The 20,705-nt window shown below is 39.9% G+C and overlaps 1 protein-coding gene across 2 annotated transcripts in view; it reads right to left on the reverse strand.

The window, feature by feature from the left end:
* Positions 1–20,705, reverse strand: part of grid1b (glutamate receptor, ionotropic, delta 1b) — a 462,710-nt gene that overhangs the window by 18,003 nt on the left and 424,002 nt on the right. For both annotated transcript variants that reach the window (XM_084135167.1, XM_084135166.1), the window contains exons 9-13: positions 12,299–12,400; positions 11,501–11,698; positions 10,404–10,734; positions 8,351–8,489; positions 94–289 (exon numbers count right to left, since the gene is read on the reverse strand). In XM_084135167.1, the coding sequence (XP_083991293.1) occupies positions 94–289; positions 8,351–8,489; positions 10,404–10,734; positions 11,501–11,698; positions 12,299–12,400 (966 nt within the window). The remainder of the gene's footprint in view (positions 1–93; positions 290–8,350; positions 8,490–10,403; positions 10,735–11,500; positions 11,699–12,298; positions 12,401–20,705) is intronic.

Genomic DNA, 20,705 nt, shown 5'->3' on the forward strand with positions numbered 1-20,705 from the left:
ATCAGAAAACTACACCAAAAACACAGCCCTCACAATGTCTTTGTTTTCATAATTCATGAAATCATATAGCCAATAGGTGATAAATGTTCATACCTTGCGTATGCCTTCAGAAGGGCTAGAAACGGAGAAGTCCTGTCCATTGTTTTTGCTGATAGTCCTCCACAGCTCTGCGTATGTGCTGTCCTGCTCCAATGGGTTTGTGCCTTTGGCTCTGAAGTAATCGTACACGGCTGAATCCCTAACAGTGCCGTAGGCAAAGTCCATCTGCCTTGCAAGATCCTGAAAAGATCTGTTGGATAGATAGGAAGATCAGGAAAATATATTTTAGATTTATTGAAGCAAATGTATTTTTAGCATATTCTAAGTGGTTTTTAGCACATGTGGTTGCTATACGTTTCTCTCAACAATTGGCACAATTTTAGCTACCATTCATGTGTCAATCAAGATTGTTGTTTTATCTGTTAATTAATTTTAGTAAAATGTAGGATCAACCTATTAATTATAAACAGCTTTAAACAGCACAAAAAAAGCTTTTCTAATTATTAGTTTAAAAAAAAAAAAAAAAAAGTTTATAGGGTCGTTAGTGACCCGAGCTATGTAATAGTGTTAGTAGGCTTTTTTTTTTCTGCACAACAATATTTTAATCTCTTTTGACTCAATACGTGCAATTCACCTTTATTCCTCAAGGTGGCAATGTCTGATACACAATGATGACATGGGGGCCTATCATACACTTGGTGCAATGTGGCGCCAGGCACGACGCAAGTGCATTGCGCATTGCAATTTTGAGGCAACTGAAATGGACTGTGCCATTGACCAACTGAAACTTGTCAATGGCACAATTGTTTTTTTTTTTGTTATGTAAAGAGCGTGTTTGTAATATGAGCCTATAGGCGGGTGCAAAACACACGCACACTCTGCTTATAACACACACAGGGATGTGCAGCAGCACACAAACATGCCAAATATTAAAAATAAAAGGATTACAATGTAAAAAAATATTATTGTGTATATAAATATATGGTGGATCTACTGCAGAGCAAATACTGTACACAATCAAATATTAGTGTGATTGTCACTTGATGGAGGATCTGGTGAAGAATCTGTCAGCGATCAAAATATTAATTTTGAAGACGTTGAAAATTATAGTTTTGAGAATAGGGTTGAGATCACAAATATGAGCCAGATGCTGAATGTACTAGGGAAATGAGCTCTGACGAGGACAGTGATGACAAAAAGCATCTGCTCAAACTCAACCCTTTCAGGTTCAAAAAGGTAATGAAATATGCTTTATATTATTCTTTTGTAATTGTTATTAAAATATATAATTATTGAAAAAAGGGTAACATTTCATTTTACAGTATCCTTGTTATGTTACATGTAATAACAGCAAATTATGCATACACCGCGTTCCAAATTATTATGCAAATGATATTTTACACTGATTTTCCAAAATAATCGATGCAAATGACAGTCAGTATAATTTTCAAGTCACCAACCATTAAGATATAAGTCGAATTTCATTGAACAAACCACCCAATGAAAAAGAGTATTTTTTTCAAAAATAAAAAAACTCTAAATGCACCGTTTCAAATTATAATGCAAAACAGAGTTTGAAAACATTTTGTAGGTTGAACTGAAAATGGCCATTTGTTGAATTTGCAGCATTGGGAGGTCATATTTACTGAAATCAAAAGCTATTTCAATCAAACACATCTTTACAGGGCAAGTTACATGTTAACATAGGACCCCTTCTTTGATATCACCTTCACATTTCTTGCAACCATTGAACTTGTGAGTTTATGGAGAGTTTCTGCTTGAATTTCTTTGCAGGATGTCAGAATAGCCTCCCAGAGCTGCTGTTTTGATGCGAAGTGCCTCCCACCCTCATAGACCTTATGCTTGAGGACGCTCCAAAGGTTCTCAATAGGGTTGAGGTTAGGGGAGGATGGGGGCCACACCATGAGTTTCTCTCCTTTAATGCCCATAGCAGCCAATGACACAGAGATATTCTTTGCAGCATGAGATGGTGCATTGTCATGCATGAAGATGATTTTGCTACAGAAGGCACAGTTCTTCTTTTTGTACCATGGAAGAAAGTGGTCAGTCAGAAACTCTATATACTTTGCAGAGGTCATTTTCACACCTTCAGCTCTCTCCCCATGATTCCGGCCCAAAACATGACTCCGCCACCTCCTTTCTGACGTCGCAGCTTTATTGGGACATGGTGGCCAACCACCAATCATCCTCTACTCCATCCATCTGGACCATCCAGGGTTGCAAGGCACTCATCAGTAAACAAGACTGTTTGAAAATTAGTCTTCATGTATTTCTGGGCCCACTGCAACCGTTTCTGCTTGTGAGCATTGGTTAGGGGTGGCCGAATAGTAGGTTTATGCACAACTGCAAGCCTCTGGAGGATCCTACACCTTGAGGTTCGCTGGACTCCAGAGGCACCAGCAGCTTCAAATACCTATTTGCTGCTTGTAATGGCATTTTAGCAGCTGCTCTCTTAATCCGATGAATTTGTCTGGCAGTAACCTTCCTCATTATGCCTTTATTTGCACGAACCCGTCTGTGCTCTGAATCAGCCACAAATCTCTTCACAGTACGATGATCACGCTTAAGTTTTCGTGAAATATCTAATGTTTTCATACATTGTCCTAGGCATTGCACTATTTGACGCTTTTACGCAGCTGAGAGATCCTTTTTCTTTCCCATATTGCTTGAAACCTGTGGCCTGCTTAATAATGTGGAACATTCTTCTTAAGTAGTTTTCCTTTAATTGGGCTCACCTGGCAAACTAATTATCACAGGTGTCTGAGATTGATTTCAGTGATCCAAAGAGCCCGGAGACACAATACCATCCATGAGTTTGATTAAAAAACTAAATATTTAATGTTTATGACACATAATTCCAATTTGCATAATAATTTGAAACGCAGTGTAATTACATACATAGCAACTAACACTAAAACAAACCCTATTCCTAACCCTAACCTTATAGTATGTAGATTATGTTAATTAATATTACTCAGTACTTAATGTATAATTATGTTGTAACAAGGACAACGTAAAATAAAGTGCAACCACTTTTTTGTTTGTTTGTTTGTCTGTTTGTAATTTCGCATTTCCTACTAGGCATGGAAAAGGAAGAAGTAGGTGAAATAATAGCAAGGCCTTATAATAGTAATACTTCATTGCATGGCCAATTTTATATTTATTTAGTGTATTTTAATAAGATAATTTCATTGAACAGTATTTTGTATTTTATTTTGAAACATTTATACTGAGGTGTTTTGTAGCAATATTTTATTTTTCAAGCATTATGAAGAACATAAAGAGTAGAAAGTAATTGGGATTTGACCAAAGTATTTTCTTTCTTTCTTTTTTTTTACCCTCATGTGTATGTGCTCTGTCTTGAGTTATGCAGTGCTCTGCATGTCCGTGTTTTTGGCTAATTAATTTAACAGAAAAAAAACAACAACACATTTTCACATTTGAAATTATCACTAGGCTATACACTTTTCTGCAAGTTTTCTTATATGTCAATCCCTAAAATAGGCTTACTGTTTTAACAAGGCACACTAATGCAATCAGTATCATTTTATGCTTTTGTTGGAGGCTTTTGTGATTAAGTTTGTCTTTAAAATGTCAATCTGTGGTTCTTTACTTGTCTTTGTTAATTTGATTGTAACCTTAGGCACTGTAACATGTGATGTCCTATTAATTATGAAACTGTGTATCCTAAACGCAAGTGTCACACTGAAGCCCAGATTTAAAATTCATGGCCCACTGTTATATAAATTGTTTAAAACATAATAAAAAGCAATATCATTGGCTCTACTGACTCAAGATAAAGTTGCTCTGTTTAATTTCTCCAAGTTTGAATTTATTCATTTATCATGGTAATGGTGCCATAGGATTCATACATCAACAGGACAGGGACCTAACTTGGCAAGAGCTAACTTCAAAGTCCAAAGACAACTCTGTAAGTAATGTGAGATGTTGGGCCATCTGTTCTGCTAATGGAGCTGTCAGGTCCATAGATGAAACATAAGCCAGTGAAAGGAAATGTTTCACACTTTAATGGCGGTTTGCTTGTCAGTCTACTGTAAGAATATCAGAAAAACACTTAAAGCTGGTATACAACAACTGTATGTTCAATTCAGTGTCAGAAATTAGCTTTTTAATATGATTATTTATTGCCTCAGCTTGCTTGGCTGTAAAGCTAGCTATGTTATACCATTATAAGGTGCAATGTAGTGTTATGTGGTGTTAAACCCCTAGTTGGAATAAAGTAGCTTGTTACTGGAAAGTTTCTGTTGAACACTCTGTTCACCAAATATTATCACAAAAAGAGTTTCACACTTTAAAATAATACAAATTTCAAAGCTGCAAGCTTCAAAAGCTGTGTTGTCTACACTGCAAGGGACACTTTATTTCATTAGTCCACTTTAGACATTGTACTAACTTAGGATAGTTTCTTAATATGGAAAGTGGATTGTACCATGTGTAAGTAGGAGGTATACATTCCTCTTTAAACATAAGCAGCATGTTTTTCTACCTTACAAGGAAGTTGAAAGTTGCTCAGTGGTGTATATAAGCTCAATCCTTACTGTACCACCCCAGAGAAACATAGAGGCATGAGGGGGTGAGGGAGAGAAACACCAAAAATCCATTGCAGGTGGCATGATGGGGTGAGGGAATAGAGAAATGGGGAACAGAGAAATCTGGAATGAAGACCACCTCTCATGTAGCCTTATTCTTCTATGCCTTTTTCTCTCGTATGTCTGATACATGTATATACAAATAATAAATAAGAGATCTCTTGGCAAAGTAACTGTAGCTTCCGTGATTCAATAATAATGGGGAAAAGCATGATTTTCAAATCTACATACTCATCCAATATTTTTGAGAATGCACCACCTCCTTTGCCTCCTCAGAGGAAATTCCCCATACAATCATAGTTACACAACTGGACAAATACCTATTTCTGGCATGAAACTCTAGATGGCGCAGGCTGATAGGTCTTTAACTCATTTATGTAGCGATCACGTCATTATATACATAGCACAGCTGATTGGTTGTTGCTGCATCAGCGGCCAATGAGCTGCGGCTCAACATTCAAAACATTCAAACAAATACCGGTAGTTTTGCTGTTAGCAGTCTGCAGCCTGCTTTCAGAAACCCTCCACCTTCCCCAGCTCCACCTGTATAGATCTGCTACGGGGGTTACTTCATGTATGTTACATTGTGTTGAGTGCTCTCTCCTTGAATTTGATTCACTGAATTAAATTTGTTCATTGAATTGAAATTAATTTGTTCATTCATTTCAGTGAAAAAAAAAAAAAAAAGATTCCGCATACTTTCTAATGATATTTGAAAGAGAAGATACAGGTGAGAGAGAAAGCTCAATACACTCTCTACCTCGGCAGGTTTGCAAAGGTGCGTGTGTTGGATCACTGTCTGCTCCCTCAACACACACATGCTTCATGCTTCAACCACATGGAAAGCAGAACACTCTATCAAAACTAAAATATGTGTTTATGTAACTATAGAAAAGTAAGTGTAAAGGGGTACTGAAAAAAAGGCAATAGTCCTATGTGATTTCTGTACAGTAGTCAGCTCAGCATTGTGTGTAAGATGACGGAATTTACATTTTTGGGTGAACGATCCCTTCAAGTGATTTGACTCCTGGTGTTGTCATAATAGCGAGGCAGAATAAGGACAAGTGGGGCATACATAAAATAAATAAATAAATAAATAAATAAATAAATAAATAAATAAATAAAGTGTGACATACTGTAGTAAAATAAAAAGAAAACAATGCATTATTAACGCAAAACAAGTTTGTAATAATCGCGCAAATTAACACATTGTTTTTCCCAACCCTAGGAATTATATTTATGGTATGCATTTAATAGTACCTATAAAAATAAAATGTGTGCTGAATGATTTTAAGTGGTTTATGTTTATAATAATAATAATAATAATGACTGAATTGATTGCAGACATTTGTGTAAAGAACTGTAGCTCAGATAATCCAATTTTTGTAACATGCATATGTCACATTTGGCTTCCACCATAACTAGTGAAAATGAACATGCAGGTATAAACAGCAGAGAGCAGAGGTCTGTTCACACTCTGACGACACACAGTTTGCTCAACATCAGCATAATCAAATGCAATCAAACATCAGAGGCACACAGGCTGGGTAAATACCTGTCATCATACCTGAGCGCTAGATAACATTTACAGATGTGAAAGCAAACTAGCACAACACTGGTAAGGGAGCACACAGAATACAAACTCATTCTGGCATTGAACAAGAAAGATCAATAATAATAATAATAATAACAACAATAATTATTATTATCATTATTATTAACTACCAACTCAATTATAAACTCTTAAATATCTTTTAACATTTCTAGTAAGAATCTACTTAGCTTGTTCATGTGAAATGCTTATTGTCAATGTCTTGTGAACATACTGTACGCTTCTAGATTACAGCTTTTTTGCAGCACTTGTCCCTGGTTTGGCTTTTAGTATGGACTTAATAAATATAACAACCAACAATACACAATTCTAAACCTCTAAAGGCCTATTTACACCAAAAATAATAAGTATAAAGATAACTATTATATACTATTATAAACATGTGCATTGTTTATATATCTGCTGCTTTAAATGCTCATGTTCTTTAAAGTCATGTGGATTCTGCTTCGTCTGAAAGGTCTGAAAGTGATTCCAACATTTTTTTTTTTTTTTATCTCTGTGTTGCAGAGGTGGAAGCAAGTCACACATGTACAAGTAAGTGACAAGTAGCTAAGTTTCAAGTCCCCTTCATCAAGTCTCAAGTCAAGATTTGAGTCGCAGTGCACACACAGCTAAGTAAGTCAAGTCACATTACCAAATAACAGAAGCAAGTATAAATTATATTTGCCACAACCTACTAAGTTATTTTTCCCTCAGAGATGATTAACTTTAGTATAATACAATATATTATACCAATTATACATTGTATATTATAAAAAAAAAATATCACCACCTGGATTCAAATTATTGGCCTGCATTAAGCAAAGAAACAACTAAGGAGATTGCTGAAACTGCTAAAATTGGGTTAAGAACTGTCCAACACATTATTAAAACGGAGAGAAGAAATGTAGTTGGAAAAAAAATCTTGAATGATGGGTGAAAACGATTTGGTGAAATCAAATCGTAAAATATCAACAGTAGAACTCATGACTATGTTTAACAGTGCAAGTAAGAGCATTTCCACACTCACAATGCGAAGAGAAATCAAGGGATTGGGACTAAACAGCTGTGAAGCCTTTTGAATAACACTTATCAGCGAGGCTAATCGGAGAAAAAAAAAAAGGCTTAAATTTGCTAGGAAGCATAAAGATTGGACTCTGGAGCAATTAAAAAAAGGTCATGTGGTCTGATGGGTCCAGATATACCCTGTTCCAAAGTGATGGGCGCATCAGGGTAAGAAGAGAGGTGAATGACATTATGTGCCCAAAAATTAGGTCAGCTGACTACCTGAACACACTGAATGACCAGGTTTTTCCAACAATGGATTTTTCCTTCCCTAATGGCCTGGCCATGCATATTCCAAGATGACAATGCCAGGATTGAGCGAGCTCAAATTGTGAAGAGCATGAGACATAATTTTCAAAAATGGATTAGCCACCACAGAGTCCAGACCTTAACCCCATTGATAATCTTTGAGATGTACTGGAGAAATGGCGAGGAATTATTGCAGCTCTGGATGGTGACATTTCACAAGCATATCAAAACGATGCCACGGCGAATGTGTGCTGTAATCAAAGCAAAATGGGGTCCTTCTAATTAAATATTAGAATTTTTGGCCAGGGAGTGTATATTGTGTATTGTGGTGTGAAGCAGGGTGGGGCAGAGAGCCGTGGGAATGGAGAGAGAGACAGCTATTATTTTGTCTTGTGGACTCAATTTTCTTTTTCTTTTTTGTCATATGCCGACTAATGGAAACAATAGGTTTTGTTGGATCAGTGTGTCAGTCTGCTGTCGTTGGTCACCATTTAATTTTGTTCAGTCGGCATTTGTCGGATCATGGAATGTCTGAGAAATTAAATATGGTAATCTGGTGATTGTCCGCATTGGTGGCAAACTTTTAAATACTTGAAATAGCCTTTGTTAGCTGTATTGCCAGCCATGTGGCCAAACTATGTGTGAATCTTCCTGAACATAAGGATGCACTAATTATGAGGACAAAAACAGGACAGAAAAGCTTTTAATAGACATTGATCAACTCTGTAGCATATGGTGCATTGGGTGGAAAACTATTTGTGTAATGGCAATTTACCTTATAGTGTTGTCCATGCGGGACACAGTTAGGAACGCAGCCAGGTTAGCAGTGTAAGACGAACACACAATCAATGTGAACAACCACCAACTGCCCATAACTATCCTCAATGCCACAGACCCCACCACAGAATCTCCACCTGTGACAAACAAAACAAAAAATAATGTTGGTGTTTAGGATGTATAAATGTATTCTGAAATGCAATAAATAAATAAAAAATAAAAAAGCAAAACACTTCCTAATCCATTTCTTTTGTAACATTTTTTCTCTTAAATCACTTTTCCCTCATAATCCTGATTCTTGTACAATGGAGGCATACCACATCAATTAGATAGCAGCAGATGTCTAACAAAGGGTATTAAAAGATTATCATATGGTGTCATAGACATGAATAATCTATGACACACTAACACAGTTTCACATTATTAACCTTAGTCAAATGAGGAAGCCAGGAATGCTACCATTAGCAATATGTCATCATACTTGCTAATTCCTCATGTTTAAGACTGTGTAAACTGCTGCAAAATATTTGTTGTGTTTTGTACAGTCTACTGTAAATTTCATATGGTGGCAAGCTACAAAAATATGAAATAAAAACAGCCCAGATTCAATAACTAGCTGTTAGGCTTAAAAGGGTTGGTAGGCAGTAGGCTACGCCAAGAATTAATAGAGGCAGCGGGGGGGTTAGCATGCTAGTTGCTGAGGTAACCATTTATTCCATTTTGTCTCTTGGATAAGAACCAGCATATCCCATGCCTTATTCAAAGAAACTTTGCACTGTTTTGGTGCACTTAACACTTCTTGGTATGTTCTATGTATGCTGGTTTTGAAATTGGAATTAAAACTATACGCAAGGGTAGGAATTTCTGATGAAAAAGGTATATCTATTAAAATGGAACATTGTCACGACTACCAGTCCTGCAATCTCTCTCAGTAACCGCCAACTGGCGCCCTCACCCGAATACTGACTGTCTCTCGAACTCCAAATCCCACAATGCCTCACTCTTGCACTGATCCTATTTTCACCTGTGAGTAATGATCACAACACAGCTGTTACTCATTCCCAGCCCTATATAAACCACACTCACAGCACACTCTGTGCGAAGTCTTGTTTCACTGTTGTGTGCATCTCTGAGCGTTTTCTAGAAAGTTATCTTGCCTGTGTTTGTGACCCTTGCTGAAACTCTCTCTTTGATTGTCTGCTGCCTGCCCATTGACCTTCTGCCTGATTCCTGGATCTTGTATTGTCTGCTGCCTGCCTCTGACCCCTTGCCTGGTTACCTTTACGCCTCGCCTGCCCTGCTACATTGTTCTTGCTGGTATTGGACCCTTGCCTGTTGACTTTGAGTAATAAACTGTTGCAAATGGACCTGACTGAGTCTGATGATTCACAACAAACATGCACCATAAACACTATTTACAACCGTTTTTAAAACTTAACACTAGCTTAAAACTAAACTTAAAAAAGTTCACCCTTTTTCTCACTGCCATGTTGTTCCAAACCAATAGGGTACAATGGGGCTAAAGACACACCTTAAGGAAAATGTCCTTTTACTACTCCTAGAGTGGTAATTGCAGAAAAACAATTGTTTTAATTGAAAATTTATGGAGCATTTTGTGGGAAAATAAATAAATAAAAGTGAGTCATTTTTAATTATGTAATTATGTAATCATATCACATTCTGTTTACTCTCTAAATTAAACAGTAAAACAAATGCATTAAAAATAAAAAATAAAAAAATCAATTTTTACTAATTATGATTAATAAATGTACCTAAAAATGCATCTTAAAAATGTACAGCACCCGGGCATGTTTATTTTTTTCACATTCAAGTTAGAAAGAAAAGACTAAATATTTTAAGCTGCTAAACAATGATTGCATTAACATGTTTTAGACACTTAGATTTAATGATACCCCCATATCAGCTTTATTATTTTCATCTGTCTAAGCCCTGAGTCAAATCATCACCTGATGCACCTAAAGCTGATTTGATAAGTTGTTTCTGAAGATAACCTTTGAATAAATACGTGGGAGAGGAATTCATTGTAGTACCTTGTTGTACAAAGGCTCCATAGACAATCCATATAGCACTATGCAATGAGTTAAACATGGATGAAGCGTGATGGGCTCCTGGAGGATTCTGGGAGCGGAGCATCTGCATCCGTGTCAGCAGGAAGATCAAAACGCCCACCACGGGAATGGCAGCTGCGATACAGGCCCACACAGCCAAGTCAAAAGGGGCAAACAGGGAAAAAATGTTGATCTTTTCCTCGGGTTTGCGATGTAGGATCCCTACAGAGTAATCCATGTAGCGTTTGCTGAAGTCCACAACGTTCTCTCGCTCTGGTGTAATAGTAATGGCAGAAACTGCCAAATCAGCTCTCTGTAAAGACAAATTATTTTTTTTTCAGTAAATAAATGGGGATTAGCCACAGCATTTGCATATTGTTGCCCTACTGTTGGTTTGACTACTTCTATTACTCTCCTCGTTTGTAAGTCACTTTGGATAAAAGCGTCTGCTGAATGATCAAATGTAAAATATCTAAAGGTCCTTAAATCAAGCAAAATTGTGTACAATTTTGTATTAAATTTGTTTTATTACCTAACTGGCATTTTTTATTTATTTACGTTAAGCATAACCTCATACACAAGTCAGGCAAACATATTTGACTGCTTCTTCAACTCTTGTTGTTTTTTCGGCATCTCTCTCTGTAAGCGTCATGCGTTTTTCTTGTCAAACATATCTTGAGAACCTTTGCATTCTGTTTAATTCAGTTTAGCTCCATCTAGCTGTATGAATCCTCTAATCCTGTCCAAGTGCTGAGTGGTTTGAAAGTTGCACTGTACATACAGTTCATGCCTCAACAATAACCTGTTGTATTCTACAAAGTACAGGCCAAAATGCCAATCACAGATTCAAAAGTTCAATTCACACAATTATTATGTTTTCTTGACAGATCATTGTTATAACTTCTCAAGTACTCATGACCATCCCCACAACAAATCAACACACCAGCATACAGAACACAATATACTATGCTGCTGACCTTTTCAGCAGGAAAATTTGAGCAAATATTATGGGCAAGTATTAGTTGAGTAACTTTTAATGGCTTCGGACATATACATACAACTATGTTAAGAACACTTGCCTTGTTTATGAGTTCCCCAATCATTCCATTCCAAGTGCCATTGGTCAGCTGAGAACCATATTTGCTGTCTGACACCTGGTAGATATCATACTTGAATCCTAGGATCTTGGCCAAAGCGTCCAGGACATCAATTGAGAACCCTTTATATCTTTTGGGCTGTCCGAGGATGTTCTCTGCCACCATCACAAACGGATCCTCCTTTGAAAAGGAATATTGATTACCAAAATGTACAGATACATTTCAAATGGCTGATAAAACTTGCTTCAAGAATTTCTATGGCTCTCTGGAGAACATTTCTGCAGGAGATGCCTGCTGGGCTGGGAGAATAATTACAATTAGATCATAAGGAATAAGAACATTCAAGCATAATGCTTACCCCAACCATGCTTGTAACATATTACAGCCAAATGACAAATATATTATTTACATGCAGCATTTCTACTGACAATCATCAATAATGAAGAACAGTTATATGACCAATATAAAAAGATAAAATAAAACATGTTATGGCAGTAGAGAACTACATTTTTATTTGTGGCTGTAGGCATGATCATGTTAGCCAAAATAATTTGTGAGCAAATAAGCAAGAGGTTAGGGGCATGCAGAACTTTGTAAATTAAGAATTCCAATTCCATGGAAATCTTGCAGATTCTGAGTGGTCTTTCTGATAAGTACATTATATAGCACCGTGGTATTGACCGTGAAAAAAAATGTAATGATTGATTATTCAATCATTTATACATCAACACCCACAAACACAAATTTTTAAAAAGTTAAAATAATAAAAGTAAGTATTACCAACAACGTCACTACTTTCACAGTAACCCCCTGCATGCCATTCTCAATACGACTCTCCTTTAGACTTCCATTGAGGCCATGGACAGAATCCCATGTAGCCAACTGCAGGACAAAGAAGAAGAAGAAGAAACAGAAGCAGGTCAATATTATTTTCATCGATCTTCAATCTGTTTTTGGAAAGTGCAATTGTTTATCATAAGACATATTTCCAAGTGAGACAGGATATTCATATCAAACAAACAATTATGATCCATCAGGAATTGTTTGGGTGGTGAAAAGTGGGTCAATTTTCATGTCAAATTTAATTTATTAAAAAAACTTAACCCAGTCAAAACATATGTATGAAAAACTAACACAACATGCTTAATAATGTATTATGTTTGTCTTATTATGTGTGTCTCACTTTCAATATTATTATAAGACATGATGTTGTCTTGAGTGGGTGTCATGGTTTAGGTTTGTTTTTGCTCTGTTTTTCCTGTTCTGGGGCCCGTTCTTCGTACGTTGCTTATTACATCCGAGATCAAATGACACATCCAAGATGATATCATCGTGCTAATCATGATCTGGCTAACTCGGTTCTTCGAACACACTTGCCGGATATGATTAGTATCGCTGGATTGAGTTATCTGAGATAACTGCGCGTTCATGCGCTGGTTAAAAGGGGATATGTATCGATAGTACAAACATTGATCAGCAACGCTGCTATTGGCTGTTCAGCGTGGCCAAAGAGCGGGCACAGTTTTTCTCCTCAGATGAGCAAGAACTAATAGTCGAAGTTTATTCGTAATTTTAATGTTTAATGAAAACGCCAGGGAACACCTCAAAGTCTGCAAAAGCCAGGAGAGAGGGCTGGCAAAAAGTAGCAGACAATTTAAATCCGTTAGAAGTGGCCATGTTAGATGTTTTTATCACTTATTAGCCTTATTTGTATTTTAATAATTGCATAATTACTTTGTTCATTGTAATGTCAGAGTCACCACACTAGAACATGGGAACAAATAAAAGTGAAGTACAAAAATATTCTACATAATGGTAATTTTTAGTTATATTATAGTCTCTTTTATAAAAGGCACTGTTAAATAAATGGTTGTCTGTTTATAAAAGCAACCAAGAAAAAGGCTGAGAAAAAAAGAAAAGATCTTAGTAGCCTACACTGTAAAATATTTTTTGCTGCATTAAATTAAGGCCGTATAGTCATTTCAACTGTTAAATCTTGAGTAATGATGAATTGCTTTGACTTGAGAAAGTGAAAACTGATAAACTTATGTTAATGTAAAAATATTTTGCCATGAGTCATTGATCACATTTTTCCCAAGTGTAATTCATTGTAATGACATTGTGTTTTCCTCTTTTGTGCACTTTTACATAATACACCAACACTTGTATCTGTTCCCAAGAAAGTGGTGGCTGAAATATGTGCAGTAAGTGGACATTTTCTAACTTTCCAAAGGAAAGAAAGTATAAGACTTTGTAATGTCTATTTGTTTCCATTGCACTGGGCAGTGAATAAACCCTCTCAGATAACTGTCATATGGAGGAACTAGCCTACCTGCAAGTGCATAAATAACTTTACTTAATTTATACTTGTATGAGGCATGTGTCTAATATCTCTTGTTGCAGGCAATTAACCACTGGCTTTTCTTTACAAAGAACAATTGAAATAAAATTCAAGGAACCAAGCATATTTGTCTTTTATTAAACATTTAATGAAAAGTGTTTTTTTTTTTTTTTTGGCAATGTTGTGTAATATGGCACATGCAACAATGTCACAGGCCCTGTCAGGTGTGCAACCCTCAGACTTTTCAGACACTGAAATCTTCCCTTTAGTTAGCTAAAGTTAATTTCATTGTGTGCCCTTGTCCTGGCTAGAGCTGCATTGTAACTGGTTTGGGTCAGGGAATGGGGTCATAAAACACCTGTCTGCAGGCAGGAACATGTCATAATCACCTATGAAAAAATGCAGTTCTGTTAGGATCAGCATAAGTGTATACAGTGAGCTTGATATTTAATTGTGGAACTTTCCTTACCACTTTCAAATAATGTGCATAAATGTGAATCTCTGAAAATTCTTAAGTCATGCACAGATCCTGGCCATTTTGCTTTCACATTTGTGATATGGAAGATTTTAGTCAACTGCCTTTTTTTTTTATTTGATATAATATTACTAATCTGGAATATTAAGAATCACAATAGTAACTGGGCTGCACATTTACATTGTGAACCCCTTTCTGTTCACATAATCCCCTTCATTGAGGCTTTGATGGCAGTCTATGGTAGTCTATGGTACCAATCACGTTAGTGAAGCCTGAGTGACATATACTGTAATCGGCATGGTCATGATTGCATGATCTTCATAAAAAATTATGATAGCCTAAAAAAAAATAAAAAAAACGGCTTTAAAAAAAAACGCCTCGGTTACGACTGTAACCTTGGTTCCCTGAAGAGGGAACGAGCGTTGCGTCGAGAATGACGCTATGGGGAACGCTTTGCGTGATGACGTCTTGAAGCACATGTAAAATCAGTCCAATGGTGTGGCGGAACGTCAGAGGCGGGTGACGTCACGTACCAGGAAGCTATAAAAGCCGGCCTGAAACAGAAAACGAAAGCTTCGTATAGTCTGAAGTCGGGCTGACAGGCATGAAGGAGATATGGTAGGGCGACGCAACGCTCGTTCCCTCTTCAGGGAACCGAGGTTACAGTCGTAACCGAGGCGTTCCCTTTCAAGGGAACTCGCGTTGCGTCGAGAATGACGCTATGGGGAACGTCTATACCAACGCCTCCATAGCTACAAGTGTCTGTCCCGTGTGAAATCTGGTGAGCAGCACTAGGAAGACAAAACATGAGACCCTGGAGCAGAGTCTAGATCCAGAGAGTAGAACCTGACGAAAGTGTGCGGTGAGGACCAGCCTGCCACATCACAGACGTCCTGTAACGATACTCCTGATATAAGGGCCTTAGAGGCCGCCATACTCCTTGTAGAATGGGACCGGACAGCCATAGGAGAAGGCTGCCCAGCCGCCTCATAAGCAAGTGAGATAGCCTCGACCACCCCCTTGCTCATCCTCTGCTTAGACACTGGACCTCCCTTGTTAGGAGACCCAAAGCACACAAATAATTGATCACTTTTACGCCACAGGGCAGCTCTGTGGACATAAGCGTCTAACGCCCGAACAGGGCAAAGCAAATTATTAGCCTCCTGGTCAGCATTTTGAAAAGGAGGAGGACAGAAGGCCTGCAGAACAATAGGTCTGACCACATTAGTGGGGACCTTGGGGATATAACCCGGTCTCGGATGAAGAAAAGCTTTAACCATACCCGGAGCAAACTCTAAGCATGACGGAGCAACCGACAATGCTTGCAGATCCCCTATTCTCTTGAGAGAAGAAATAGCAAGAAGGAAAAGAGCTTTCAGAGTTAAAAACTTCTCAGGAACCTCCTCAATGGGCTCAAAGGGGGCCAGGGACAAGCCTTGTAATGCAATGGACAAGTCCCATGGTGGTACCCTAGAGCGAACTGCAGGCCTCAGCCTCCAAGTGCCACGAAGGAAACGAGATACCAAAGGGTCTTTCCCCACAGACATTCCACCCAAAGGAATGTGGTAAGCACCTATGGCCGCCACATAAACCTTTAAAGTGGACGGGGTCAGACCTGCAGTGAACCGGTCCTGCAGGAACTCCAGAACTGTACCAATTGGGCAGTTGACTGGATCCAACCGACGGTCACTACACCAAGAAGTGAATACTCTCCACTTCAGGGCATAAAGTTTCCTCGTGGAGGGAGCTCTGGACTGTAGAATGGTCTCAACAACCTCAGTTGAGAGACCTGACTCTATGAGCTGGGCCCCCTCAGAGGCCAAGCCCACAGGTTCCACAGTTCTGGGCGGGGGTGAAATATTGAGCCCCCTGCTTGGGACAGAAGGTCCCTCCTGACAGGAAGCTCCAGAGGATGCCCGTCGAGGAGGGACACAAGATCGGGAAACCATACTCTGCCCGGCCAGCGCGGGGCTATAAGAAGCAGGCAAACCCGGTCCCTGCGAACTCTCTCCAGAACTCCCGGGAGCAGAGCAACTGGGGGAAAGGCGTACAGACGTAGCCTCGGCCACGCCTGTACCATAGCATCCAGTCCCAGAGGAGCTGGATGCGTGAGGGAGAACCAAAGTGGACAGTGAGATGTCTCTCGAGACGCAAACAGATCCACTTGAGCTTGGCCAAACTCCCTCCATATCAGCTCCACCACCTCGGGGTGGAGCCTCCATTCCCCGGGCCTCGGCCCCTGTCTCGACAAAGTGTCTGCTCCTATATTCTGGACCCCGGGGATGTAAGCTGCCCTGAGTGACAGTAACTTCCCCTGGGACCACAAGAGGATATGGCGTGCCAAGTTGGATAACGGGCGCGAGCGCAAACCCCCTTGGTGGTTGATATAGGCGACTACCGACGTGTTGTCCGTGTGTACTAACACATGGTGTCCCCTGAGATCTGTGATAAAGCTCCTCAGAGCCCGGAAGACAGCTAACATCTCTAGGCGATTGATATGCCAGGAACGATGATGGTCTTCCCACAGACCTTGAGATGAGCGACCCTCCAGGATCGCTCCCTAACCCGTGAGGGAAGCATCCGTCGTTAGCAGTTTGCGACGACAAGGAGCTCCCAACACTGGGCCCTGGGACAGGAACCAAGGTTTCTTCCACATAACCAGGGCACGTAAGCATCGCCGCGTGACCTTGATTGTGCGAAATGGGTTGCCCCTCGGGGAAAACCCCCTGGTCCTGAGCCACCACTGCAGGGGCCTCATGTGCAGTAGTCCAAAAGGTATCACGTTGGAAGCTGCTGCCATGAGACCCAACAGTCTCTGGAACTGTTTGACAGTGAGTAGCTGGCCTAGCTTTACACTTTTCACAGCTGCAAGGATGGACTCTATACGTGGCGGTGACAGGTGCGCCTGCATCGACACTGAGTCCCAAACCACGCCTAAAAAAGTGGTCCTCTGGAGTGGAGAAAGCACACTCTTCTTGGCGTTCAGCCGTAACCCCAACTCTTTCATGTGGGCGAGAACATCATCTCGATGTTGAACCGCCAACTGATGCGACTGAGCTAAAATCAACCAATCGTCGATGTAGTTCATGATGCGAATACCCTGGAGGCGCAGCGGCGCCAGAGCTGCATCCATGCATTTGGTGAAAGTGCGGGGTGATAAAGCTAGGCCGAATGGAAGAACACGATATTGGTATGCTTTGCCCCCGAAAGCAAACCTCAGGAACTTCCAATGACACGGACGGATGGAAATATGGAAATATGCGTCCTTGAGGTCTATCGTGACAAACCAGTCCTCGGACCTGATCTGTGGCACGATCTGTCTCAATGTTAACATTTTGAACTTGAGCTGCATGACTGACTCGTTCAGAACTCGAAGATCTAAAATGGGACGCAATCCCCCGTCCTTCTTCGGAACTATGAAGTACCGGCTGTAAAACCCGGTTTCCCTGTTGGAGGGGGGTACACATTCTATGGCCCCTTTCTCTAACAGAGTGTTTACTTCCTGTTCCATAACCAGAACCTGCTCGGGGGCCACCACTGTGGGCAGGACCCCCATAAACCGAGGTGGGCGTTTCTTGAATTGTATCTGATACCCTTTTTCCACGGTCTGCAGGACCCAACGAGAAACATTTGACAGTAGCTTCCACGCTGTCAAAGATTCTACTAGAGGTACCAGACTCTCGAGACTGGTTTCTGGATTTTGTTGCTGTTGAGTAGTCAATTCGTCGCCCTGTAACGGCGCACCGGCAGGGAACAACCGAACAGACTGCTCTAACACCCTCCTCGGAGGGGGCGGGCATCCCGAGGCCACTACGTTTCCGGGTGGTCCTTGAGATATGTGCTCGCCGGAGACCGCTGCGCCCTGTAACACCGGAGGCGGCAGGGTTGGCAGAACGGTCCCCTGAGGGTACCGAAGAGAGACGGGCACCGTAAAAAGAGGTGTTAACCGCTCTGCTTCGGGGGGGACTACCCTCATTTGTCCTGAGCCCTCGGACATCAGGACTTTTTCCCAGCAGCCTTCTTGGCGGTAATGACGGTCCGCAGATCCGTCTTACCCCTCGAAGACTGCTGGGTTTGAGAGCGTCCTCCGTGTCCCCGTGATTTTTGTGGGGGAGCACGGGAGGACACACTCTGTTTTTGAGTGGCACGGTGCTCAGCACTCTTTTTAGAGGAGTGAGGCTGCTCCCGCTCAGCAGCCTCAAAGGAAGAACGGCGGGGGAGAAGCTTTTGAAGTGCAGCTGCCTGTTTAGTAGTGTTGTTTTTGGCGGCCTGTTTTAATTTTAGTTTTAGTCTAGTCTTTGTGTCAGGCTGTCATTTTAGTTTTTATTAGTTTTAGTCACATTCATACTCTTTTTAGTCTAGTCAAGTTTTAGTCGACGAAAACTGATGACATTTTAGTCTAGTTTTAGTCAACGAAAACTGATGACATTTTAGTCTAGTTTTAGTCGACGAAAACTGATGACATTTTAGTCTAGTTTTAGTCAATGAAAATTGTATTTTAGTCTCTTTTTAGTAATGCGATTCTATTTAACCCAGTCAATATATAATTTCAAACAAGGCTATCTTATTATAGGCTATTTAGTAGGCCTATATTTATGGCTGTGACGGTGGCAGGTTTTTTTTACCACCGCGGTATTATTATTAAAAAATAATATTAAATTTTAATATTCGGGGGGTTATTAAAAAAAAAAAAAAAAACTCGTTTTATATTTCCACACAAAGACGCGATGCACTCTGCGCTTTGAGCGGGATGTGGGACACGAGCAGGAAAACACGAAGATATCGATCTCTTTATGATATCTTCGTGTTTTCTACTTGATGTAAATTGGTTTGAAGAGCGAATTTTATCCTCCACAAGGGCAAGATATTTAGGCTGTGTTTGAGATTGCGCTGCCAGAGAAAGTGAAACTAAAAATCACCCACACGTGTCAAACGCGCTTTACAACTAAACTCGCGCCCAATGTCTAATATAACAAGCACAAACTGTGTTAAAAAGAATTTGACATGCAAGTACAAATGTAGGCTATCTGTCCTACAGCGTTTTTCTACTTTACCACAGTAAAGAATACGAATATAATAGGCTTAATTAAAAGTGAACCAAGAAACGTTTATAATAGGCTACCTTTAGAAAATGGGTGAGACGTGACGTGAGTGAAGATTTGGGAAAAGAAACAAGAGATTCCATGCAGGGATGAGTCACGATTTTTGGATATTCGATTAGTTTATTTAATTATAAAATATCGAATAGGTTGTGCGATTATACTCTAAAATAAAATCTCCATGTTCTGGCGCTAATGCGGTGACGTGTTCATGTAACAAGAGACGCTGCCAATAACGCACATAACAGCTGTCACAAAGAACCAGCAAAAGTAATGATTATGAATGTGTCAAATATATCAATGAGACATTTTAATAGAATAACTAATGGAGTAATATATGGTTAAATTCGCTGATAATCGGGTGACCAGATCGCAATCCAGAATTTAAAGCCGACAAAGCTATGGGTTCACGCACAACTCTCTCATTCGTCGTGACGTTACATTTCGTCTCGTCTCGTTTTGGTCAACGAAAATGAAGAGACATTTTAGCATAGTTTTTATTTTTTAAACCACATTTAGTCTCGTTTTTATTCGTCAACGATATTGCATTATACATGTATTTTAGTCATCGTCACATGACCATGCATTTACGTCTAGTCTCGTCTCGTTTTCGTCAGGTGATAACGGTTCGTTGACGACAATATTTCGTCATAATTTTCGTTGACGAAAGCAACACTACTGTTTAGAAGCTTCTTGAGATTTAGCTACCGCACTGTTAACTGCATCACCAAACAAACCAACGGTGGAGACCGGAGCATCTAAGAGAACGTGTTTTTCTTTATCTTTTATATCGCTCAGATTGAGCCACAGATGCCTCTCAGTGGCCACCAGGGCTGCCATAGACCGCCCGATAGATTTAGCGGTCTCCTTGGTGGCCCTGAGAGACAGATCTGTGGCTCTGCGTAGTTCGGCCACCGTGTCAGGACCAATTCCCCCGCCCTCCTCTAAATCACCCAATAATTCAGCCTGATAAGCCTGCATAAGGGACATCGTATGCAGACACGCTGCAGCTTGACCAGCGGCTGCATACGATTTATGAACCAGTGATGATGTAAATTTAACTGGCTTAGAGGGAAGTGAAGGAGCCTTCAAGGAAGATGCCGTTGCTGGAGAGAGATAGCTCGCAAGCGTCTCCTCCACCTTCGGCATCTCCCCATAACCATACTCTTTATATTTATAAATGGAGGAGTAGTGTGATGTCTGTGGTGTGTACACTCTATATGACATGGGTTTCCCCCACGATCTCGACACCTCGGTGTGGAGATCGGGGAA

Source organism: Abramis brama (genome assembly GCF_963993115.1).
Source record: "Abramis brama genome assembly, chromosome: 14".
Taxonomy (NCBI): domain Eukaryota; kingdom Metazoa; phylum Chordata; class Actinopteri; order Cypriniformes; family Leuciscidae; genus Abramis; species Abramis brama.